This window comes from Pleurodeles waltl, chromosome 1_2 (genome assembly GCF_031143425.1).
Source record: "Pleurodeles waltl isolate 20211129_DDA chromosome 1_2, aPleWal1.hap1.20221129, whole genome shotgun sequence".
In the NCBI taxonomy this organism is placed as follows: domain Eukaryota; kingdom Metazoa; phylum Chordata; class Amphibia; order Caudata; family Salamandridae; genus Pleurodeles; species Pleurodeles waltl.
The window spans coordinates 978,684,107-978,700,625 of NC_090437.1; the positions used below are offsets into that span (position 1 = coordinate 978,684,107).

General features: G+C 43.4%; 2 protein-coding genes across 5 annotated transcripts in view; one reads left to right on the plus strand and one right to left on the minus strand.

Annotated features, from left to right (window-relative positions):
• Nucleotides 1-610, minus strand: part of SPATA18 (spermatogenesis associated 18) — a 151,182-nt gene extending 150,572 nt beyond the window's left edge. Inside the window, exon 1 of one of the 3 annotated variants that reach the window (XM_069201418.1) lies at nt 522-610. The gene's annotated coding sequence lies outside the window, so the exon portion shown is untranslated. Of the gene's footprint in view, nt 1-66; nt 100-521 lie in introns of those variants that run through there. The other 2 variants (XM_069201408.1, XM_069201401.1) reach the window with 2 other exon arrangements.
• Nucleotides 521-16,519, plus strand: part of SGCB (sarcoglycan beta) — a 210,123-nt gene continuing 194,124 nt past the window's right edge. Inside the window, exon 1 of one of the 2 annotated variants that reach the window (XM_069201429.1) lies at nt 521-642. In XM_069201429.1, coding sequence (XP_069057530.1) covers nt 622-642 — 21 coding nt within the window. In that variant the 5' untranslated portion in view covers nt 521-621. Of the gene's footprint in view, nt 643-706; nt 756-16,519 lie in introns of those variants that run through there. The other variant, XM_069201438.1, reaches the window with a different exon arrangement.

Here is a 16,519-nt window from a genome sequence, read left to right on the forward strand (position 1 = left end):
GCTAAAAGAGGGCTCTGCACTAGGGTGAAAAATACAGTACAACAATTCAAATGCACCGCTACATACACTGTTTCACCTACTACCAATCCCCCAAACCCTGCACTCCATGCTCTGCTCGCAACCAGTCCCTGCTCTTCGTCGTTCTGCCCTTGGTTTATGACACACTTCTCCCAGTAGAAATTGTTCTACTGGATTCACGTTCGCACAGAGTCCTGTGATTGTCTGTGGTACTGCACTCCAAGACACACACGGCCTGACTATACTTGGGTTATTTTGGCTCCCAGCATCATAGGCCGTGCGGGTAGATACCATCCATTCTTGAAGGGGGTGTGGGGTGCGGCTGTTACCAGCCTACCATCCCCGCCTATGCGTAGAATCGTAAATTCGCCGATTTAACGTCCTTTCCGCGTCATGTTGTCTATTTTTTTTTTTTAAACTAGGACATTATGAGGCACTACAAAGAGATGAGTATAGCTCTCTCCACTTTCAACCCCTTCGTCATGTCACACAATGGTGCGTACCAGAGCCGCGAGTGCCTCCGCTACGTCGGTTCTTCCAGCAGAGCTCCGCCGGTTGCTGCTGTCCGTCTCGGTTTCACCGCGAGGAAAACACTGAAGGAAGATGGCGGCGGCCACCGAGCAGGTATGTCTCGCGACTCAGCAGCAGGGACTTCAGGCGCAGAGTTAGCAATTAACGGGACTGTTGGTGGAGGGATAGGACCGTTGCAGTCCATCATCACTTCATGGGGTGGACCGGTGAGATGCAGCGCCCGTCTGTTGTCATCTAAGTGCAGGCGGGGGGCGTGCCAGATTCTTTTCTGCTATTTCTCGGTTTAGGCGGAGCGACCTTCTCGGTTTCTCTGCGGCCTTCGCTGTCATGGTCGTGCGGCACATACAGTACTCCCTTCAAAAGTTTAGACTTTAGTTTGCTTGTGCGGAAAACACTGGTCCCATTTGAGTATAGGGTGATCTCAAGTTGTCTAAAGTGTCAGGCATATTTGTTCTCTCTCTCTCTCTCTCTCTCTCTATATATATATATATATATATATACACACACACACACACACACACATACACAGCGGCCTTATGGGTTCAATAATTCCTACTCCAGTTTTCCCTAAGGAATATGGAGATTTCCTGTGGAACTGGTGCCTTTTCGCCCGACTGTTCGATTATAGTAATGTTTTATTTTTCTTCAAGTGTGCAAGAGCCACAGTTAGCCCTGAAAAGAAGGTCGGAAGTATCTGCAGCTGCTAAGTCAGACGTAGTATCGGTATGAAACTTACAATCATGAAAGCAAGAGGCTGAGCCATAGATAACCATCAGAATAATAACCAAGACTTGTGAAAATACCCCAACAGCCCTATCGGACCCCAAATATACACGATTTCTGAAACAGATGCCGATGTGCACCAATTGTGGCTGTGCTTGTTATTTTTTGTAAACCTAATAAAATGTATTAAAAACACACTTTGTGGCACAGTTGTCAAAATCTTGGCTGAATGTATATAAATTCATAGTCCCCTGTAACATATTTATGGGTATTTTACTTAACTCAACCCACATCCTTTTTTGTCATGGAGCACTATACAAACATTTTAACACCTATCACAGTCAAAGATATAGTGCTTGTTCAAATCGTAGGCAAGAGACACAAATGCACAGGTTGCTAAAGGCAGAACAGATTCTACTGTATGGACAGTGTTATTAAACGCAGATTCAGGGGTCCGTCTCAGATGTAACATACCTCATTTATGCAACCACATGAACACCAAAAAGTTGTTGTTTTTGGTACAGTGAGGCTTTTGATAATAGCTTGTGCCGTTAGCAAATATATAAATACGCCTATCCGACGTCAACTGTCACAAAAAAGCTTAATTTCTACAATAGTATGTTTTTTTTGTTAAACAAACAAACAAAAACTTTGAAAACATTTGCCATCACAGTTTACTCTGTATTGTACATCGAGTGTACATATGTTATTAGTGTTTCCTTTGAGTATAATATGGCCCCAATTTTGTCATGCCCCTCCCCCAACTTTTACTGTCTGAATTTGCTGGCTTTAGAACTCTGTCTTTTGCCCAAGCAGGAGTATAGTGCCTGTGCTTTCTCTCTTAATCATATTCCATACTTTTAATGTCTCTACTTAGCTTACTTAACTTTCTTATAGGTCTGTTGTAAATGGTGCCTAAAGTGCACCTGTATTCCACAGTGTCTATTTACACCACCCTCGTATGACAGAAAATGTGTCTGCCAGTAGTGCCAACTCTGCTCGAACTGGGCTGCAGTTTAAATGCAGTGCAGTGACACTTGGCTGGGAAAATGATTTTGCCATGTAGGAAAACCTTAATTTTATATATACATAAGTAACCCCTAAAGTGTGCTCTGTAAGCCCACAGTGCTAACATATAAAAATAGCCTTTTCCTACGGATCACTACACATTGGGTTTATTGTGCTGTCACTGTGAAATAAAAGACAAAACGTATTTAACTGAGTAGGTCTTGCTGTAGTTTTCTCTAAGTAATCTTAGATACAATTGCACTCTTAATTCCCTATCTCCATTTAAGAGGAGGCTAGAAGAATGCCTCATAGTTATTTCATTCTTTTTAAAATCTGATTTAATGGTGAAACCAGATTTTTGATAATGTAAGCAGAAAAGTAACTTCATAAAAATGTAGTTCAGGCTGCCTGAGCCATAACTTGCTTAAAACTAGTTTGCCACTCATCAGACACCCTGAGCTACAATACACATCCTTTGCAGTGAGAATTAACAACTCTTTCTCTGAGGAAAATGCCCTGCCTCTGAGCTCAGCAGTGGCCAATGGATGTTAACGTTTGACTACTTTGCAGGGTTTAGCTATTTGGCAGTGGACCGAGACATTTGGCAGAACGAATGGTAGCTATAACACTCTCTCTTTTGACTTGGAGATGCCAAATAGAGCTTCTTTTATTAATTCTCAGAAAACTCCCAGACAACCTTGCCTAGTCACAGTAGGAAGGAAAACCTGCTTCCAGGTGGTAGAACAGCGAATCTGAAGAGTGGAGTGGGTTTAGGACCTAAAGACACACCTGCTGAATGGCAGCTGGGTTTGGCCATCTTGGAACAAGGTTCCCTGGGTAGTTGTACAGTGAGGCAAAGATGAAGTGCTGGAGGTGGGTAAACTGGCGTCTGCACAGAATAAATCTGGCACTTCTACCACCTCTTCAGAAAATTCCTAGCTCAAGGAAGTCTCCATCTGAAGAAAGTGGCCATGCTGGAAGAAGACTCCTGACTCCTGCTGGAAGAAGACCCACATAAGGACTCCTGATTCCTGCTCACTCACAGGGACTGGGACTGCCTTCTAAGGGCCATCTGGTTGGCTTCCTGTCCCCCTGCTTCAAAAACACAAAAAAGCGGAAAGAGCCTGGACTCCTAGCTTCAAGAGCGCCTAGCTGATAAGAGGATTATACTCTACAGAAGACCTGACTGGAGAGAATCCTGGTGCCCATTCACCTGCCCTAAGGAGCTAGGGGCTGCTGAAGAGAACAGAAAAAAACTTTCCCAGCTGTTGGACACTAGAGCTGAAGGTAAAGCCTTTGAAGATGACCTGCTTGATGAATCTGATCTCCACTCGGCCTGAAATTGTGCTTAGGTCCTGGCTCACTAGGAACTGTTGTTGTCCCATGATGCTTGAGATTTTCTAGACACTTTTATCCTTAAACGTAAACAAATATATATCTGTGGTTCCCCTTAGCCTATATTGAGAACTTGGGGTCTTTTTGCTCTGTAAATGTAATCTAAATTGTTTTAGGAATTTGATTGTGTTGTTTTCTTTAAAATTGTTGGTACTGGTTACACTTGCCATGCACTTATCTGGGGATTGTCTGCTGCTTGTGCCACATCTACACAGATTGAACAAATATTCTCTCATAACTGTGTTTTAATCTAAAAAAGTTGGGTTTATTGAGTAGGTAGGGGTACCCTTCTCCAAATTAATAACCCTATTTCTGACACTGTATTAAACATGTATAATTTTAGGGATGAACAGTGAGAAACTTGTATACAGTAAATTAGTTTTGCTAAATGGGCGGCCTGGATGACAAAGTGATTGCCAATCTGTGATCCTCATGCAGTAGGCTGCTAGAGATACTGACAGAGGCTGATGACACTGAGAGTTTAAAATAGTAGAGTGTCTGGCAGAAGTTGAAAGTAGTTCTTTGGTGACCTCACGTTTGTAGTTACCAAGAGAAGTGTGGACTGGCCATGTGAGTTGTGTATTTGTTTTTCAGAATTATAATTTTAATTGTTTTCAGTTTTCCTTGCTTTTTGATTAATTACAGGGCTGTTATATTGTTCATAAGCCGACACAATTCCCCTAGTGTGACATATGTTGTCAACTACTTTTTCCAGACTGAGAAAAATGCACAGTGAGCGCTTGAACTTAACAGACCTACCACATACAGTTTGTGTTGAAATTAAAGTGCTAGAACAGTTTTAAAAGAACTGTGGCAATTTTGATTTACTTAGTCATTAATTCACCTGCAATGTACCATGCTGTATTTATACATTGTGCAGCCTGTCGCTATTCAGTCTTAGTAGTAATGGTTTTATATGGTCAGATATATCTTGATCACATATTCAGTATTAGTGATAGGTGAAACATTTTTTCAGTGTAATAATTGACTTGCAGAACAGATCCACTGTGCTTTTGTGAATTTGTTCTGCGGGTGAAGTTTTTAAAGTTTTTTGTCATATTTGTAAAATGTTTGCCCTCTCCCTACGTGAACAGATCAGCACACATACCATTTTTTTGCAGGGGAAGAAAACTGTTTTTGGTGTATTTTGTCTTTTTCGCTCCACAAAACAAAACAAATCATTCAGTAGCAGTATATATGGGTAAAAAACATCCAATTTAGCATCGTTGAATTCTGTGAACTTAGTCATTCATACCAATTAGCTGCTGAGCAGTTTCTACGTGTGGAAAATCTAAGCCTTTTTGAGGATGGAGAGGGGCAGGGCACATGAAGGTACATCATGCTTGAATCACACACAATTTTAAAGTGCTACTGCTTTAGCATGTGGGACAAGGTAATGTGCCATCTTAGCGTATCTGATGTCAGATCACACTTCAGTGTAAACTAAAAATACATAAGTAGCCATGAATTCCATTTGTCACATATAAGTGCTCCAGGAGTACAATTTTCAGAGCATTATTTCTGTCCGTTCAGCTCAGGAATAAGGGTTATATTAATGGCATGTCTACAACAGTAGGTAGCTAAAAGGTGACGTAGTTAAGAAATTAAATGAAGTAGTAACAGCGAAATAATGCAAAGTCAGAAAAATATCAACATTTGAAACACGAAGTATTGAAGACATTTTTTAAAGGATAATGTAAAAAAATAATATATGTATTGCAAATACAAAAAAGCTAATAGTTGGCCGACATTTAGAATAAGATGACAATTGGTAAAAAGGCAGGTGCATATCCAGTCTGTAGGTATGCTTTTCTATCCTTGTACACATCAGCCAGTAGTGCATTTATACATTTTCATTCAGCCATATGTGACAGTATTAACTCAGGTTATCCATTTGATATCTTTTTTTGACAAAGTTTTAGTTTGAGGTCACTCCTTGTTTTTTTTTTTTTTTTGTACCTTCTTAATTCCATGCTGCGTAAAGTGTCCCTGGTGCTCGTGGCTGAAGCTGTAATGTTGAAGCACACATGAAGTCTGATTTGCTAATTTTGCAGTGATACTCCTGTATCCCAGTTTTCAAAGGTTGGAAAATGTCTGCTATCGTTTGCTTTCTTTTCTAACAAGCAAGTTATTGGAGTTCAGAATTTGCTTTATACAATGATGTGTGTTTCTCTGCTGCTGGTTTATTGAGTTCCACTGTTGCCAAATAGTTCTGGCACAGGTAGAAACCTTTATGTCCGTTAGAAGTTTGGGTTTTGCATTGAACCTTGAGTTGTGATAGACATAGTATGTGCCCTAAGTTAAAGGCCCCTGTGAAAGAGATTGATGAGTTTCCTTACTTTCTGCCTACAATGCGTTGAGTAATTTTTAGAAGGTGGCACATCTTTTCTAAGGCTATTCGTATATGATATTGCTGCGTTTAAAATTAAGTTCCAGATCTAATTTTATGTTGCTTTTCAGGTCTTTATTGATAGCATCTTGATAGGCTTTAGCTCCATCTCCATGATGATTACCTTTTGTACAGCATTAACAGTGTATATTTTTGCTGAAAAATAGAGCTTGTTTTGGGAAAGTGTAAGCGCAAAACAGCAAGAACTAATTGGCTATTGTGACACAACAATGACAAGGGCTACAAGCCTGTTCTGTTTATTATGAAAGTTATGATAGTAACAGCCCTGACACATTTATTTGTGAAAAGCATATATTGAAGCAGACAGTCATTTAGGGATTGTTATTGTGCTAAATTAAAGCCTGAAGACAGATATTTTGTTTCATAAAATTTAACAGAATACTGCAGTAGGTAAGGGTTTTGGTACAGATTAACCATCTGGACAAACACTTGAGGGGTATAATATTTTCCTTGTGATAATCTTTTTTGTGACCTAGTTGAAAGGGTTGCATACTACATGGCCACCTGTACGTTTTGGCGTATTTTCAGTTTCATGGCTGTATGTCTCAGGGTACACTTGTGGAAAGCTTTTTCTGAACACAGCGGACCTGAACTGGTGATGATGACACGCCAGTGATCAAGATAACAACTATAGGCTTGATGTATTTAATGTGAAATGTTATGCCAGCTGTTATAGGTCTTAGTTGTTTGTTATGATATTGTGAAAAGTTACATGAATGGGTATTACTCAGTGTTAAAACCTGTAGGCAGGCACTGTGTTACATGAAATCTCACAGATTGCTATAGTAGGTAGTGGTTTTGGTGTTGGCCACACCACTCGGAACACTCTTCTGGGGGAGCATAGAAGATTTGCCTTGTTAGAATCTTTGTTAGACCTTTTTAGTATGGGCTCAACATGGTTTTGCTAACTGTAGTTTTGTACATATTTGTAATTTTATACCTGTATCTGTTTTCCTTTTGGGCAGGCATATGCTCATTTTAGTAGGCATTTAAGCATGGGTGGTTATTAAGCGGTGTCAAACGAAGCCTGTGAACAGGTTGTGTTACATTGCAGTGCACAGAATACTGTAGTAAGGGCTTTGATGTTGGTCACCCTCACTCACAAACCCTGGAAGTGTTAGATTTTCACTTTGATAATCCCTTTTAGGAGAGTGTGTATATTGTTTTGCCAATTGCAGTTTTGTACATATTTCTAATTTTATGACTGTATTCCTGATATTTGCCTTGTGGTAATGCATACACTTAGTACATTAGGGCTGAGTTGGTTATAACTAGCCACCGATCAATGCTATAGGTTTTATTGAGATAATAGAACATTTTATGTCAAAGGCCATATGTCTGATCTGTTTATTCTGAAAAGTTGTGTCAAAAGCAGGAAATCCGATTTATTTTTTGTGCAAAGCCTATGTTAACGCCAAAAGGCATTTTAAGATTGATTGTTAATACACTGTAATAAAGTGTGTAGACGGGTATTTCCCTACATGGACTTTCGTGGATTACAGTAGTAGTAAAGGTGTTTGGTGTTGGTTATCTCGCTCTCTTACAGACCCTGGGAGTAGATGATTTGTGTTATGGTAATCCCAGAGAGGTCCTCTTAGTAAGGATTGTATATTGTTTTGCCCTCTGTAACTTTGTACATATTTGTAATTTTAAAGCAGTATACTTCAGTATTGCTTGTGAGAGAGTTGATGCAAATATATAAGGCCTGAGTTGGTTATCGGGTGAAGCTAGTGATAAAGATGAGGGGACTTGATTAGATCAATGGGTAAAGTTTTGTCAGGTGCCATGGGGGTGATCTGTTTATTATGAAAAATGTTGATAAAGGTAATAGGCATTTTGCCATCTTCCTCCATTTGTGCTGACCTTGTTTTTGTTGGCCTTAGGCCTCTGTGATCTTTACCAATGCTAACATGCGTGTTCTCACTCCCTACAATATGCTAACATTGGCTTACACCCAGTTGGCACGTTTATTTACTTGTAAGTCATTAGTAAAGTGGTACTACATATACCATTGGCCTGTAAATTAACCCCTTCGCTGCCAGGCCTTTTCCCCCTCCTGTGCCGAGCCTTTTTTTGGCTATTTGGAGCAGTTCGCGCTTAGGCCCTCATAACTTTTTGTTCACATAAGCTACCCACGCCAAATTTGCGTCCTTTTTTTCCAACATCCTAGGGATTCTAGAGGTACCCAGACTTTGTGGGTTCCCCAGAAGGAGGCCAAGAAATTAGCCAAAAAACAGTGAAAATTTCGTTTTTTTCAAAAAAATTGGAAAAATGGGCTGCAGAAGAAGGCTTGTGGTTTTTTCCCTGAAAAGGGCATCAGCAAAGGGTTTGCGGTGATAAAATCACCAGCTTCCCAGCTTTCAGGAACAGGCAGCCTTGAATCAGAAAACCCAATTTTTCAACACAATTTTGGCATTTTACTGGGACATACCCCATTTTTACGATTTTTTGTGCTTTCAGCCTCCTTCCAGTCACTGACAGAAATGGGCATGAAACCAACGCTGGATCCCAGAAACCGCAACATTTTTGAAAAGTAGACAAAAATCTGAATTCAGCAAGGGGTCATTTGTGTAGATCCTACAAGGGTTTCCTACAGAAAATAACAACTGAAAAAGAAATATATTGAAATTGAGGTGAAAAAAACATCAATTTTTCTATACGTTTTACTCTGTAACTTTTTCCAGCAATGTCAGATTTTCGAAAGCAATATACAGTTACGTCTGCTAGACTCTTCTGGTTGCGGGGATATATAGGGCTTATAGGTTCATCAAGAACTCTAGCTACCCAGAGCCAATAAATGACCTGCACCCTGCAGTGGGTTTTCAATCTATGCCGGGTATACAGCAATTCATTTGCTGAAATATAAAGAGTAAAAAATAGCTATCAAGAAAACCTTTGTATTTCCAAAATGGGCACAAGATAAGGTGTTGAGAAGCAGTGGTTATTTGCACATCTCTGAATTCCGGGGTGCCCATACTAGCATGTGAATTACAGGGCATTTCTCAAATAGACGTCTTTTTTACACACTGTCTTACATTTGGAAGGAAAAAATGTAGATAAAGACAAGGGGCAATAACACTTGTTTTGCTATTCTATGTTCCCCCAAGTCTCCCGATAAAAATGATACCTCACTTGTGTGGGTAGGCCGAGCGCCCGCGACAGGATATGCCCCAAAACACAACGTGGACACATCACAGAAAACAGAGGTGTTTTTTGCAAAGTGCCTACCTGTAGATTTTGGCCTGTAGCTCAGCCGCCACCTAGGGAAACCTACCAAACCTTTGCATTTCTGAAAACTAGAGACCTAGGGGAATCCAAGATGGGGTGACTTGTGTGGCTCGGACCAGGTTCTGTTACCCAGAATCCTTTGCAAACCTCAAAATTTGGCTAAAAAAACACATGTTCCTCACATTTCTGTGGCAGAAAGTTCTGGAATCTGAGAGGAGCCACGAATTTCCTTCCACCCAGCGTTCCCCCACGTCTCCCGATAAAAATGATACCTCACTTGTGTGGGTAGGCCTAGCGCCCGCGACAGGAAACGCCCCAAAGCGCAACGTGGACACATCACATTTTTTCATTGAAAACAGTGCCTATCTGTAGATTTTGGCCTCTAGCTCAGCCGGCACCTAGGGTAACCTACCAAACCTGTGCATTTCTGAAAACTAGAGACCTAGGGGAATCCAAGATGGGGTGACTTGTGTGGCTCGGACCAGGTTATGTTACCCAGAATCCTTTGCAAACCTCAAATTCTGTCTAAAAAAACACATTCTCCACACATTTCGGTGACAGAAAGTTCTGGAATCTGAGTGGAGCCACAAATTTCCTTCCACCCAGCTTTCCCCCAAGTCTCCCGATAAAAATGATACCTCACTTGTGTGGGTGGGTAAGGTGCCTGCAACAGAATAAGGCCCAAAACTTGTAGAGATAGAGGGGATAGCACAGCAAGTTTATAAGGACATATTCTTTTATACATCTTTAGACTGACTCTGCTTTGGGGACCCACATAAGTGAGGTGTCATTTTACTTGGGAGGCTGAGTGGAACACTGGGGAGTAGGAATTTTGTGCTGGAGTGGTGATCCTACGAAGAAAAGTCAGGAAAATATGCTTTTTTTAAGCACTTTGAGGTTTACAGAGGAGTCTGGGTAAGAAAATGTTGGGGGATCCACGCAAGCCACACCTCCCTGGACTCCTTGGGGTGTCTAGTTTTATAAAATGTCTGGGTTTGGTAGGTTTCCCTAGATGAAGGCCGCACACAGGACCAAAAACATAGGTGCTCTCTCCCCCCCAAACACAGGTAGTTTTGTAATATATCGTTTTGATGTGCCCACATACGTCCGTGATGTGCCAAACACTAAAATTTTGAAAAGAAACACAGTTAGGTTATGTGAAAAAGACCCCTCACCCACCAACCAAGTTGGTGGCATGCTTCATCATCGGGGTCCCACCTGAGGCACCTAGCGTGTCACAGGTGTGCTGCGACGCCTGATTACAGCGGAGCAGGTTTTGTCATTTTTACCACACATACTGGTTGGATTTGGCACGAGGGTGAGTGATGGTTCAGTGGATCAAATTTTACTAACAAGAGCTTTCACAAAAATGAAATGCACTGTTAGTAACTGAAAGGCAAAAAACTGAACCAATGACTCACAGCTCGTGAGCTGTAAAGCCGCGACAAGGCACCAACCGCTTTACAGTCCATTCACACAACTTTCATACATGACACACACAAGGCCATTCACACCGCCAGCCACGGGCCCAGCACATTACAACACTCACATCGACAGACCGCGCCACTCAAGGGCCCATCACTTACATACGCCCATGTGCCTGATACAACAATCACACCAGCTGATGGGAGTGTGTGGACTGGTGTTTGGCTGGCAGTGTGTTGCAGTAGCCAACAGCAAGTCAATATGTACACTCTCAGCCAAGCCCCACTCCACCCACAATGGCATCAATTTTTTTTTTTTTTTTTTAACAGAGGAACCCCTAACTAAGTAGAAAGAATTACAAAACTACAAACACAAAAGCTCTAACTAAGAACATGACAGAAATGCTAACCATGAAACTAAACACATGAAAATACAAAACAGACATGAGTTTACACTCATGGTTGTTCCCAGAAATTCTTCTGGGTGTGGTAATTCTTAAAACAAGCACCGACACACAGCCCAGGCTTTGAAGGACAATCCGGGCAGTACATTCGAGACTCCCTCCGGATACCTCTTCGAAAACACACTCTACATTTCTTAGCTGGAAAGTCTTTTTTGGGTGTGGGAGGAATGTGCTCAGCAAAGTGGCGATCTTTCAATCTAGCCACATCCTCCACCACTGCTTCTCTAGGAACTCTGGCCTGTTCCACCACAATAAGGCTCTCTATCACGGACTCCTGAAATTTCACAAATGTCATCTTTGACTCTGGAGACCTATCCCTAAACACAATAAAAGCATTGAAGGTTGCTAAGTGGAAGAGGTGAAGTGCTAACTTCTTATACCAAACGTAAGACTTACGAATAGCAGTATAAGGTTCCAACCTCTGGTCAACTCTATCTACACCTCCCATGTGCTTATTATAATCTAAAATGCACACAGGTTTGCGCACTTCAGCAACCTGGCCCCAAACAGTCACAGGGGAAGTACTCTCATCATGGATGGTACTCAGCATGTAGACATCCCTCTTATCTGAAAATTTCAAAGCTAGCAGCTCCTCGTTCCGCAAGGCACAGCACTGTCCTCTCTCAAGTTTTTTACAGACAAGCTCCCTTGGATAGCCTTTCCGGTTAGAACGGATTGTGCCACAAGCAACTGTGTCCACTCTAAACAATTCCTTGAACAATTGCACACCAGTGTAGAAGTTATCTACATACAAATGGTGACCTTTGTTGAACAGTCGTCTACCAAGATCCCACACAATTTTCTCAGTAACTCCAAAAGTGGGAGGACAACCAGGGGGGTCAATATTGGAATCCCTACCAGTGTACACACGGAAACTATACACATATCCTGTCCTACTTTCAGACAGCATATACAATTTAATTCCATATCGTGCCCTTTTGCTAGGAATGTACTGCCTAAAAACCAAACGACCCTTGAAGAGGACCAAAGACTCGTCCACACTTAACTCTTTGCCTGGAACATAGACCTCCGAAAACCGATCTACAAAATGATCAAGGACAGGCCTAATCTTAAAAAGACGGTCAGAATCTGGGTGATCTCGTGGCAAGGCTAATGCATTGTCAACAAAATGCAGCATCCTAAGAAGAAGCAAATACCGATTACGACTCATGGTCGCTGGAAATATAGCTGTTGCCATCAAGGGACTAGTAGACCAATAAGAAGCCAGTGACGGCTTCCTTATCAACCCCATCAAAAAAGTCAAACCCAAAAACTTTTTTAACTCCTCCAAATTAGTGGGAATCCACTGGGCAGCTCTAGAGTGTGGCCTAAGTCTAGCAGCGTTGTCCCTCAAATGCTGCTCCGCATACAAATTAGTCTGCTCAACAATCTCTTCCAAAAACACATCATCCATGAATAACTCAAAGAAATTGATAGGCATAAAGTTCTCTGTATTGGCGTTACACCCCGGGAGACCAGTAAAGGCAGGCAACTCTGGCTGCTGCATGTTTGGGGCAACCCAGACATCAGGTCTTATAACGGGAAACCTTTCAGCCCCAGGTTGCTGCACTATTGGCACATCAACGTCCTCCTCTACAACAGGCCCTTCATCTGCACTGAGTGTGGCTTCATCATCAGAAGATTCCCCTCCAAGAGAAACATCACTGCCAGAATCTCTGACTTCCTCCTCTGCCTCAGATGCAGAGTCTGTCTCATAGTCATGATCAGACTGTGACTCAAAAAGCATACCAACCACCTGCTGAGCGGTCATCCTGCGGCTAGCCATGATATCTCCTGCTAAAATTAACTGGACAAATTCACCACCAACAACCAGCACTGTGTAAGACAAGTGACAAAGTGTAGCTTTGTTAGTAAGAGTTATAAACTAAAAAACTATACCGCTCACTTGCCTGAAAAAGCTTGATTCACCAGCAACTACACAGCAATCACCAATGATATCCCACTAAAAATAAAGAAAGAAAGGCAAATTAGAAATAAGACAAAACAAATATCATTGTGCACAAACCTAAGGACAATTTCACACACAATCCTGCATTTAGTACACCCCCTACAAACATGTCATTCATGCATGGCAACAATACTCCTTTGGAGTAAATTGTTTTTACTTACCTAAAACATGCAACTGTGCAAACTGCAGGTCAACCACCGCCAAAACCGCAAGGAGCCACAGCAAATAAAGCAAAAGCTTTGAACTAGAACAAAAAGGAGGAATTTTTTTTTTATCACAAATGCAAAGACTTCTTCAGTTGACAAACACCCCACCATCAAACATTTAGAAATTGGTGCCTAAGTGGATTCTGCCATGGGGCAGATGGGCCTACTAATAAAATAGACCTGTCTACCCCAAGGAAGCCAGAAAATACCTTTAGTAGTGTGTCCCCATGGAGAGCGACCCTTGCCAAAGGGGACAGCCCTAAAAAAAAAAAGCAACAAAAAAAAAAAAAAACACACACACAACACTATCCCTGGTGCCTAAGTGGCTTCTGCCCCCCTTGGGGGCAGGTGGGCCTAAGAAAATAGGCCCATCTGCCCCCAGGGGGTGTAGAAATGGGCAACAGGTCAATGCCCCCCTTGGGGGGGTGCCCCGTGACCAAGGGGACGCCCCCCCACAAAAATAAACAAATTAAAAAAAATCCCTGGCATTTTAGTAGTTTCTGCCCCCCTTGGGGGCAGACCAGCCTAAAAATAATAGGCTGATCTGTCTCCAAGGGGTGCAGAAATGGCCTGGGTACATGTGCCCCCAAAGTGGGGGGCGACCCTTGCCCAAGGCCCCACCCATCCACTAACACACACACACACATACACACACACACTATCCCTGGTGTCTAAGTGGCTTCTGCCCCCCTTGGGGGCAGGTGGACCTAAGAAAATAGGCCCATCTGCCCCCAGGGGGTGTAGAAATGGGCAACAGGTCAATGCCCCCCTTGGGGGGGGCGCCCCGTGACCAAGGGGACGCCCCCCCACAAAAATAAACAAATAAAAAAAAAACCCTGGCGTTCTAGTAGTTTCTGCCCCCCTTGGGGGCAGACCAGCCTAAAAATAATAGGCTGATCTGTCTCCAAGGGGTGCAGAAATGGCCTGGGTACATGTGCCCCCAAAGTGGGGGGCGACCCTTGCCCAAGGCCCCACCCATCCACTAACACACACACACACACACACACACACACACACACACACTATCCCTGGTGTCTAAGTGGCTTCTGCCCCCCTTGGGGGCAGGTGGGCCTAAGAAAATAGGCCCATCTGCCCCCAGGGGGTGTAGAAATGGGCAACAGGTCAATGCCCCCCTTGGGGGGGCGCCCCGTGACCAAGGGGACGCCCCCCCACAAAAATAAACAAATAAAAAAAAATCCCTGGCGTTCTAGTAGTTTCTGCCCCCCTTGGGGGCAGATCTGGCTAAAAATAATAGGCTGATCTGCCCTCAAGGGGGGCAGAAATGGCCCTAAAAGACATGCCCCCCAAAGGGGAGCGACCCTTGCCCAAGGGGGCGCCCCCCCATCCACTACACACACAATCCCTGGTGCCTAAGTGGCTTCTGCCCCCCTTGGGGGCAGATGGACCTAAAAAAAAATAGCCCGATTTGCCCCCAAGGGGGGCAGGAAAGGCCAACAGTTCTCTGCCCCCTTGGGGGGGGGCGCCCCTTGCCCAAGGGGGCACCCCCCCCCACATAAATACACATAAAAATAAAAAACCCTGGTGATCTAGTGTTTTCTGCCCCCCTTGGGGGCAGATCTGGCTAAAAAGTAGCCAATCTGCCCTCAAGGGGGGCAGAAATGGCCCGAAAAGACATGCCCCCCAAAGGGGAGCGACCCTTGCCCAAGGGGGCGCCCCCCCATCCACTACACACACAATCCCTGGTGCCTAAGTGGCTTCTGCCCCGGTTGGGGGCAGATGGACTTAAAAAAAATAGGCCGATCTGCCCCCAAGGGGGACAGAAAAGGCCAACAGTTCTCTGCCCCCTTGGGGGGGGGGCGCCCCTTGCCCAAGGGGGCACCCCCAACACATAAATGCAAAAAAAAAAAATAATCCCTGGTGATCTAGTGTTTTCTGCCCCCCTTGGGGGCAGATCTGGCTGAAAAGTAGCCAAACTGCCCCCAAGGGGGGCAGAAATGGCCGTAGTAATTGCCCCCCTAAAGGGGAGCGACCCTTGCCCAAGGGGCCGCTCCCCGCGTGCCAAAAACAGTAAAAAACAATAAAGAAAACAAATCCCTGGTGTCTAGTGGGCATTCCTGCTGCCCGATCGCAATGCGATCGGGCAGCAGGAATGCTCAAAGAGACACCGGGGAAAAGGAAAAGCCTTTCCTTTTCCCCGGTGCCTCTTTAGCCCCAACCCCCCACCCACCGGGAAGAGGAACTCACCTCTTCTATCGTCGCCGCACAGGAAGCAAATGGCTTCCTGTGCGGCGAGGATCCCATAATGAAGTCAGCGCGCGATCGCGTGCTGACGTCATTATGGGGGGTGGGGGGGTCGGGGGTGGAAGGGGAAGGGCTTCCCCTTCCATCCCCGACTTTGGGGGGTGGGAGGGAAGCACACAGAGGGAGCGAGAGCGCTCCCTCTGGGCTGTGTGCCGAGGATGTAGTGGTTACGTCCTCGGCACAGCAGCACTGTGCCGCGGGACGTAACCACTACGTCCGCGGCACAGAAGGGGTTAAATGTTCCTAGTGGACCTTCAGCATTTATTGTGACACCCACTTAAGCCTCTTTTTAAGCATGTCTCAGTCCTGCCATTGCAGCATATGTGTGAAGTTTAAACTGCTCTTTCAACCTGCCAAAATAAACCTTTTGCCAGCTATAAACTTTATTTTTTAATACGTATAAGTCACCACCAGGGTAGGCCCTAAATCAGTTACAGTAGCCTTTTCATTTTGTTTAAAAAGTGATTTATTAACCTAGTTGGCCATTTTAAAGAATTGGTGGGTCATCAAAAACTACCTTGAACCGGACTGTAAGAAGTAAACTTCAGTTCTCCTCAAAATTAATTCATCAACATATTTATTCCTAAATAGCATGTGCAACAATTACTTAACTTTCTGCGTCTGAAGTACACTGCACATATAAAGTGCTGATTACATTAATCCAAGGTGTATTTTATTTCATGTTGTGGTATTATTTTGACATGTACAGCTACACCAATGTAATTCATTTGCATGACTATCCTACTAAAATGACACTAATGGCGATATTCAAACTTCTAAAAGTAGAGAGGAAATGTTCTTTAAAATAGTCATGTCACCTTTTCTACTACGCTTCTTACAAAATAGTAATTTTAGTGCATATTTCAAGAAATGTCTTGCAG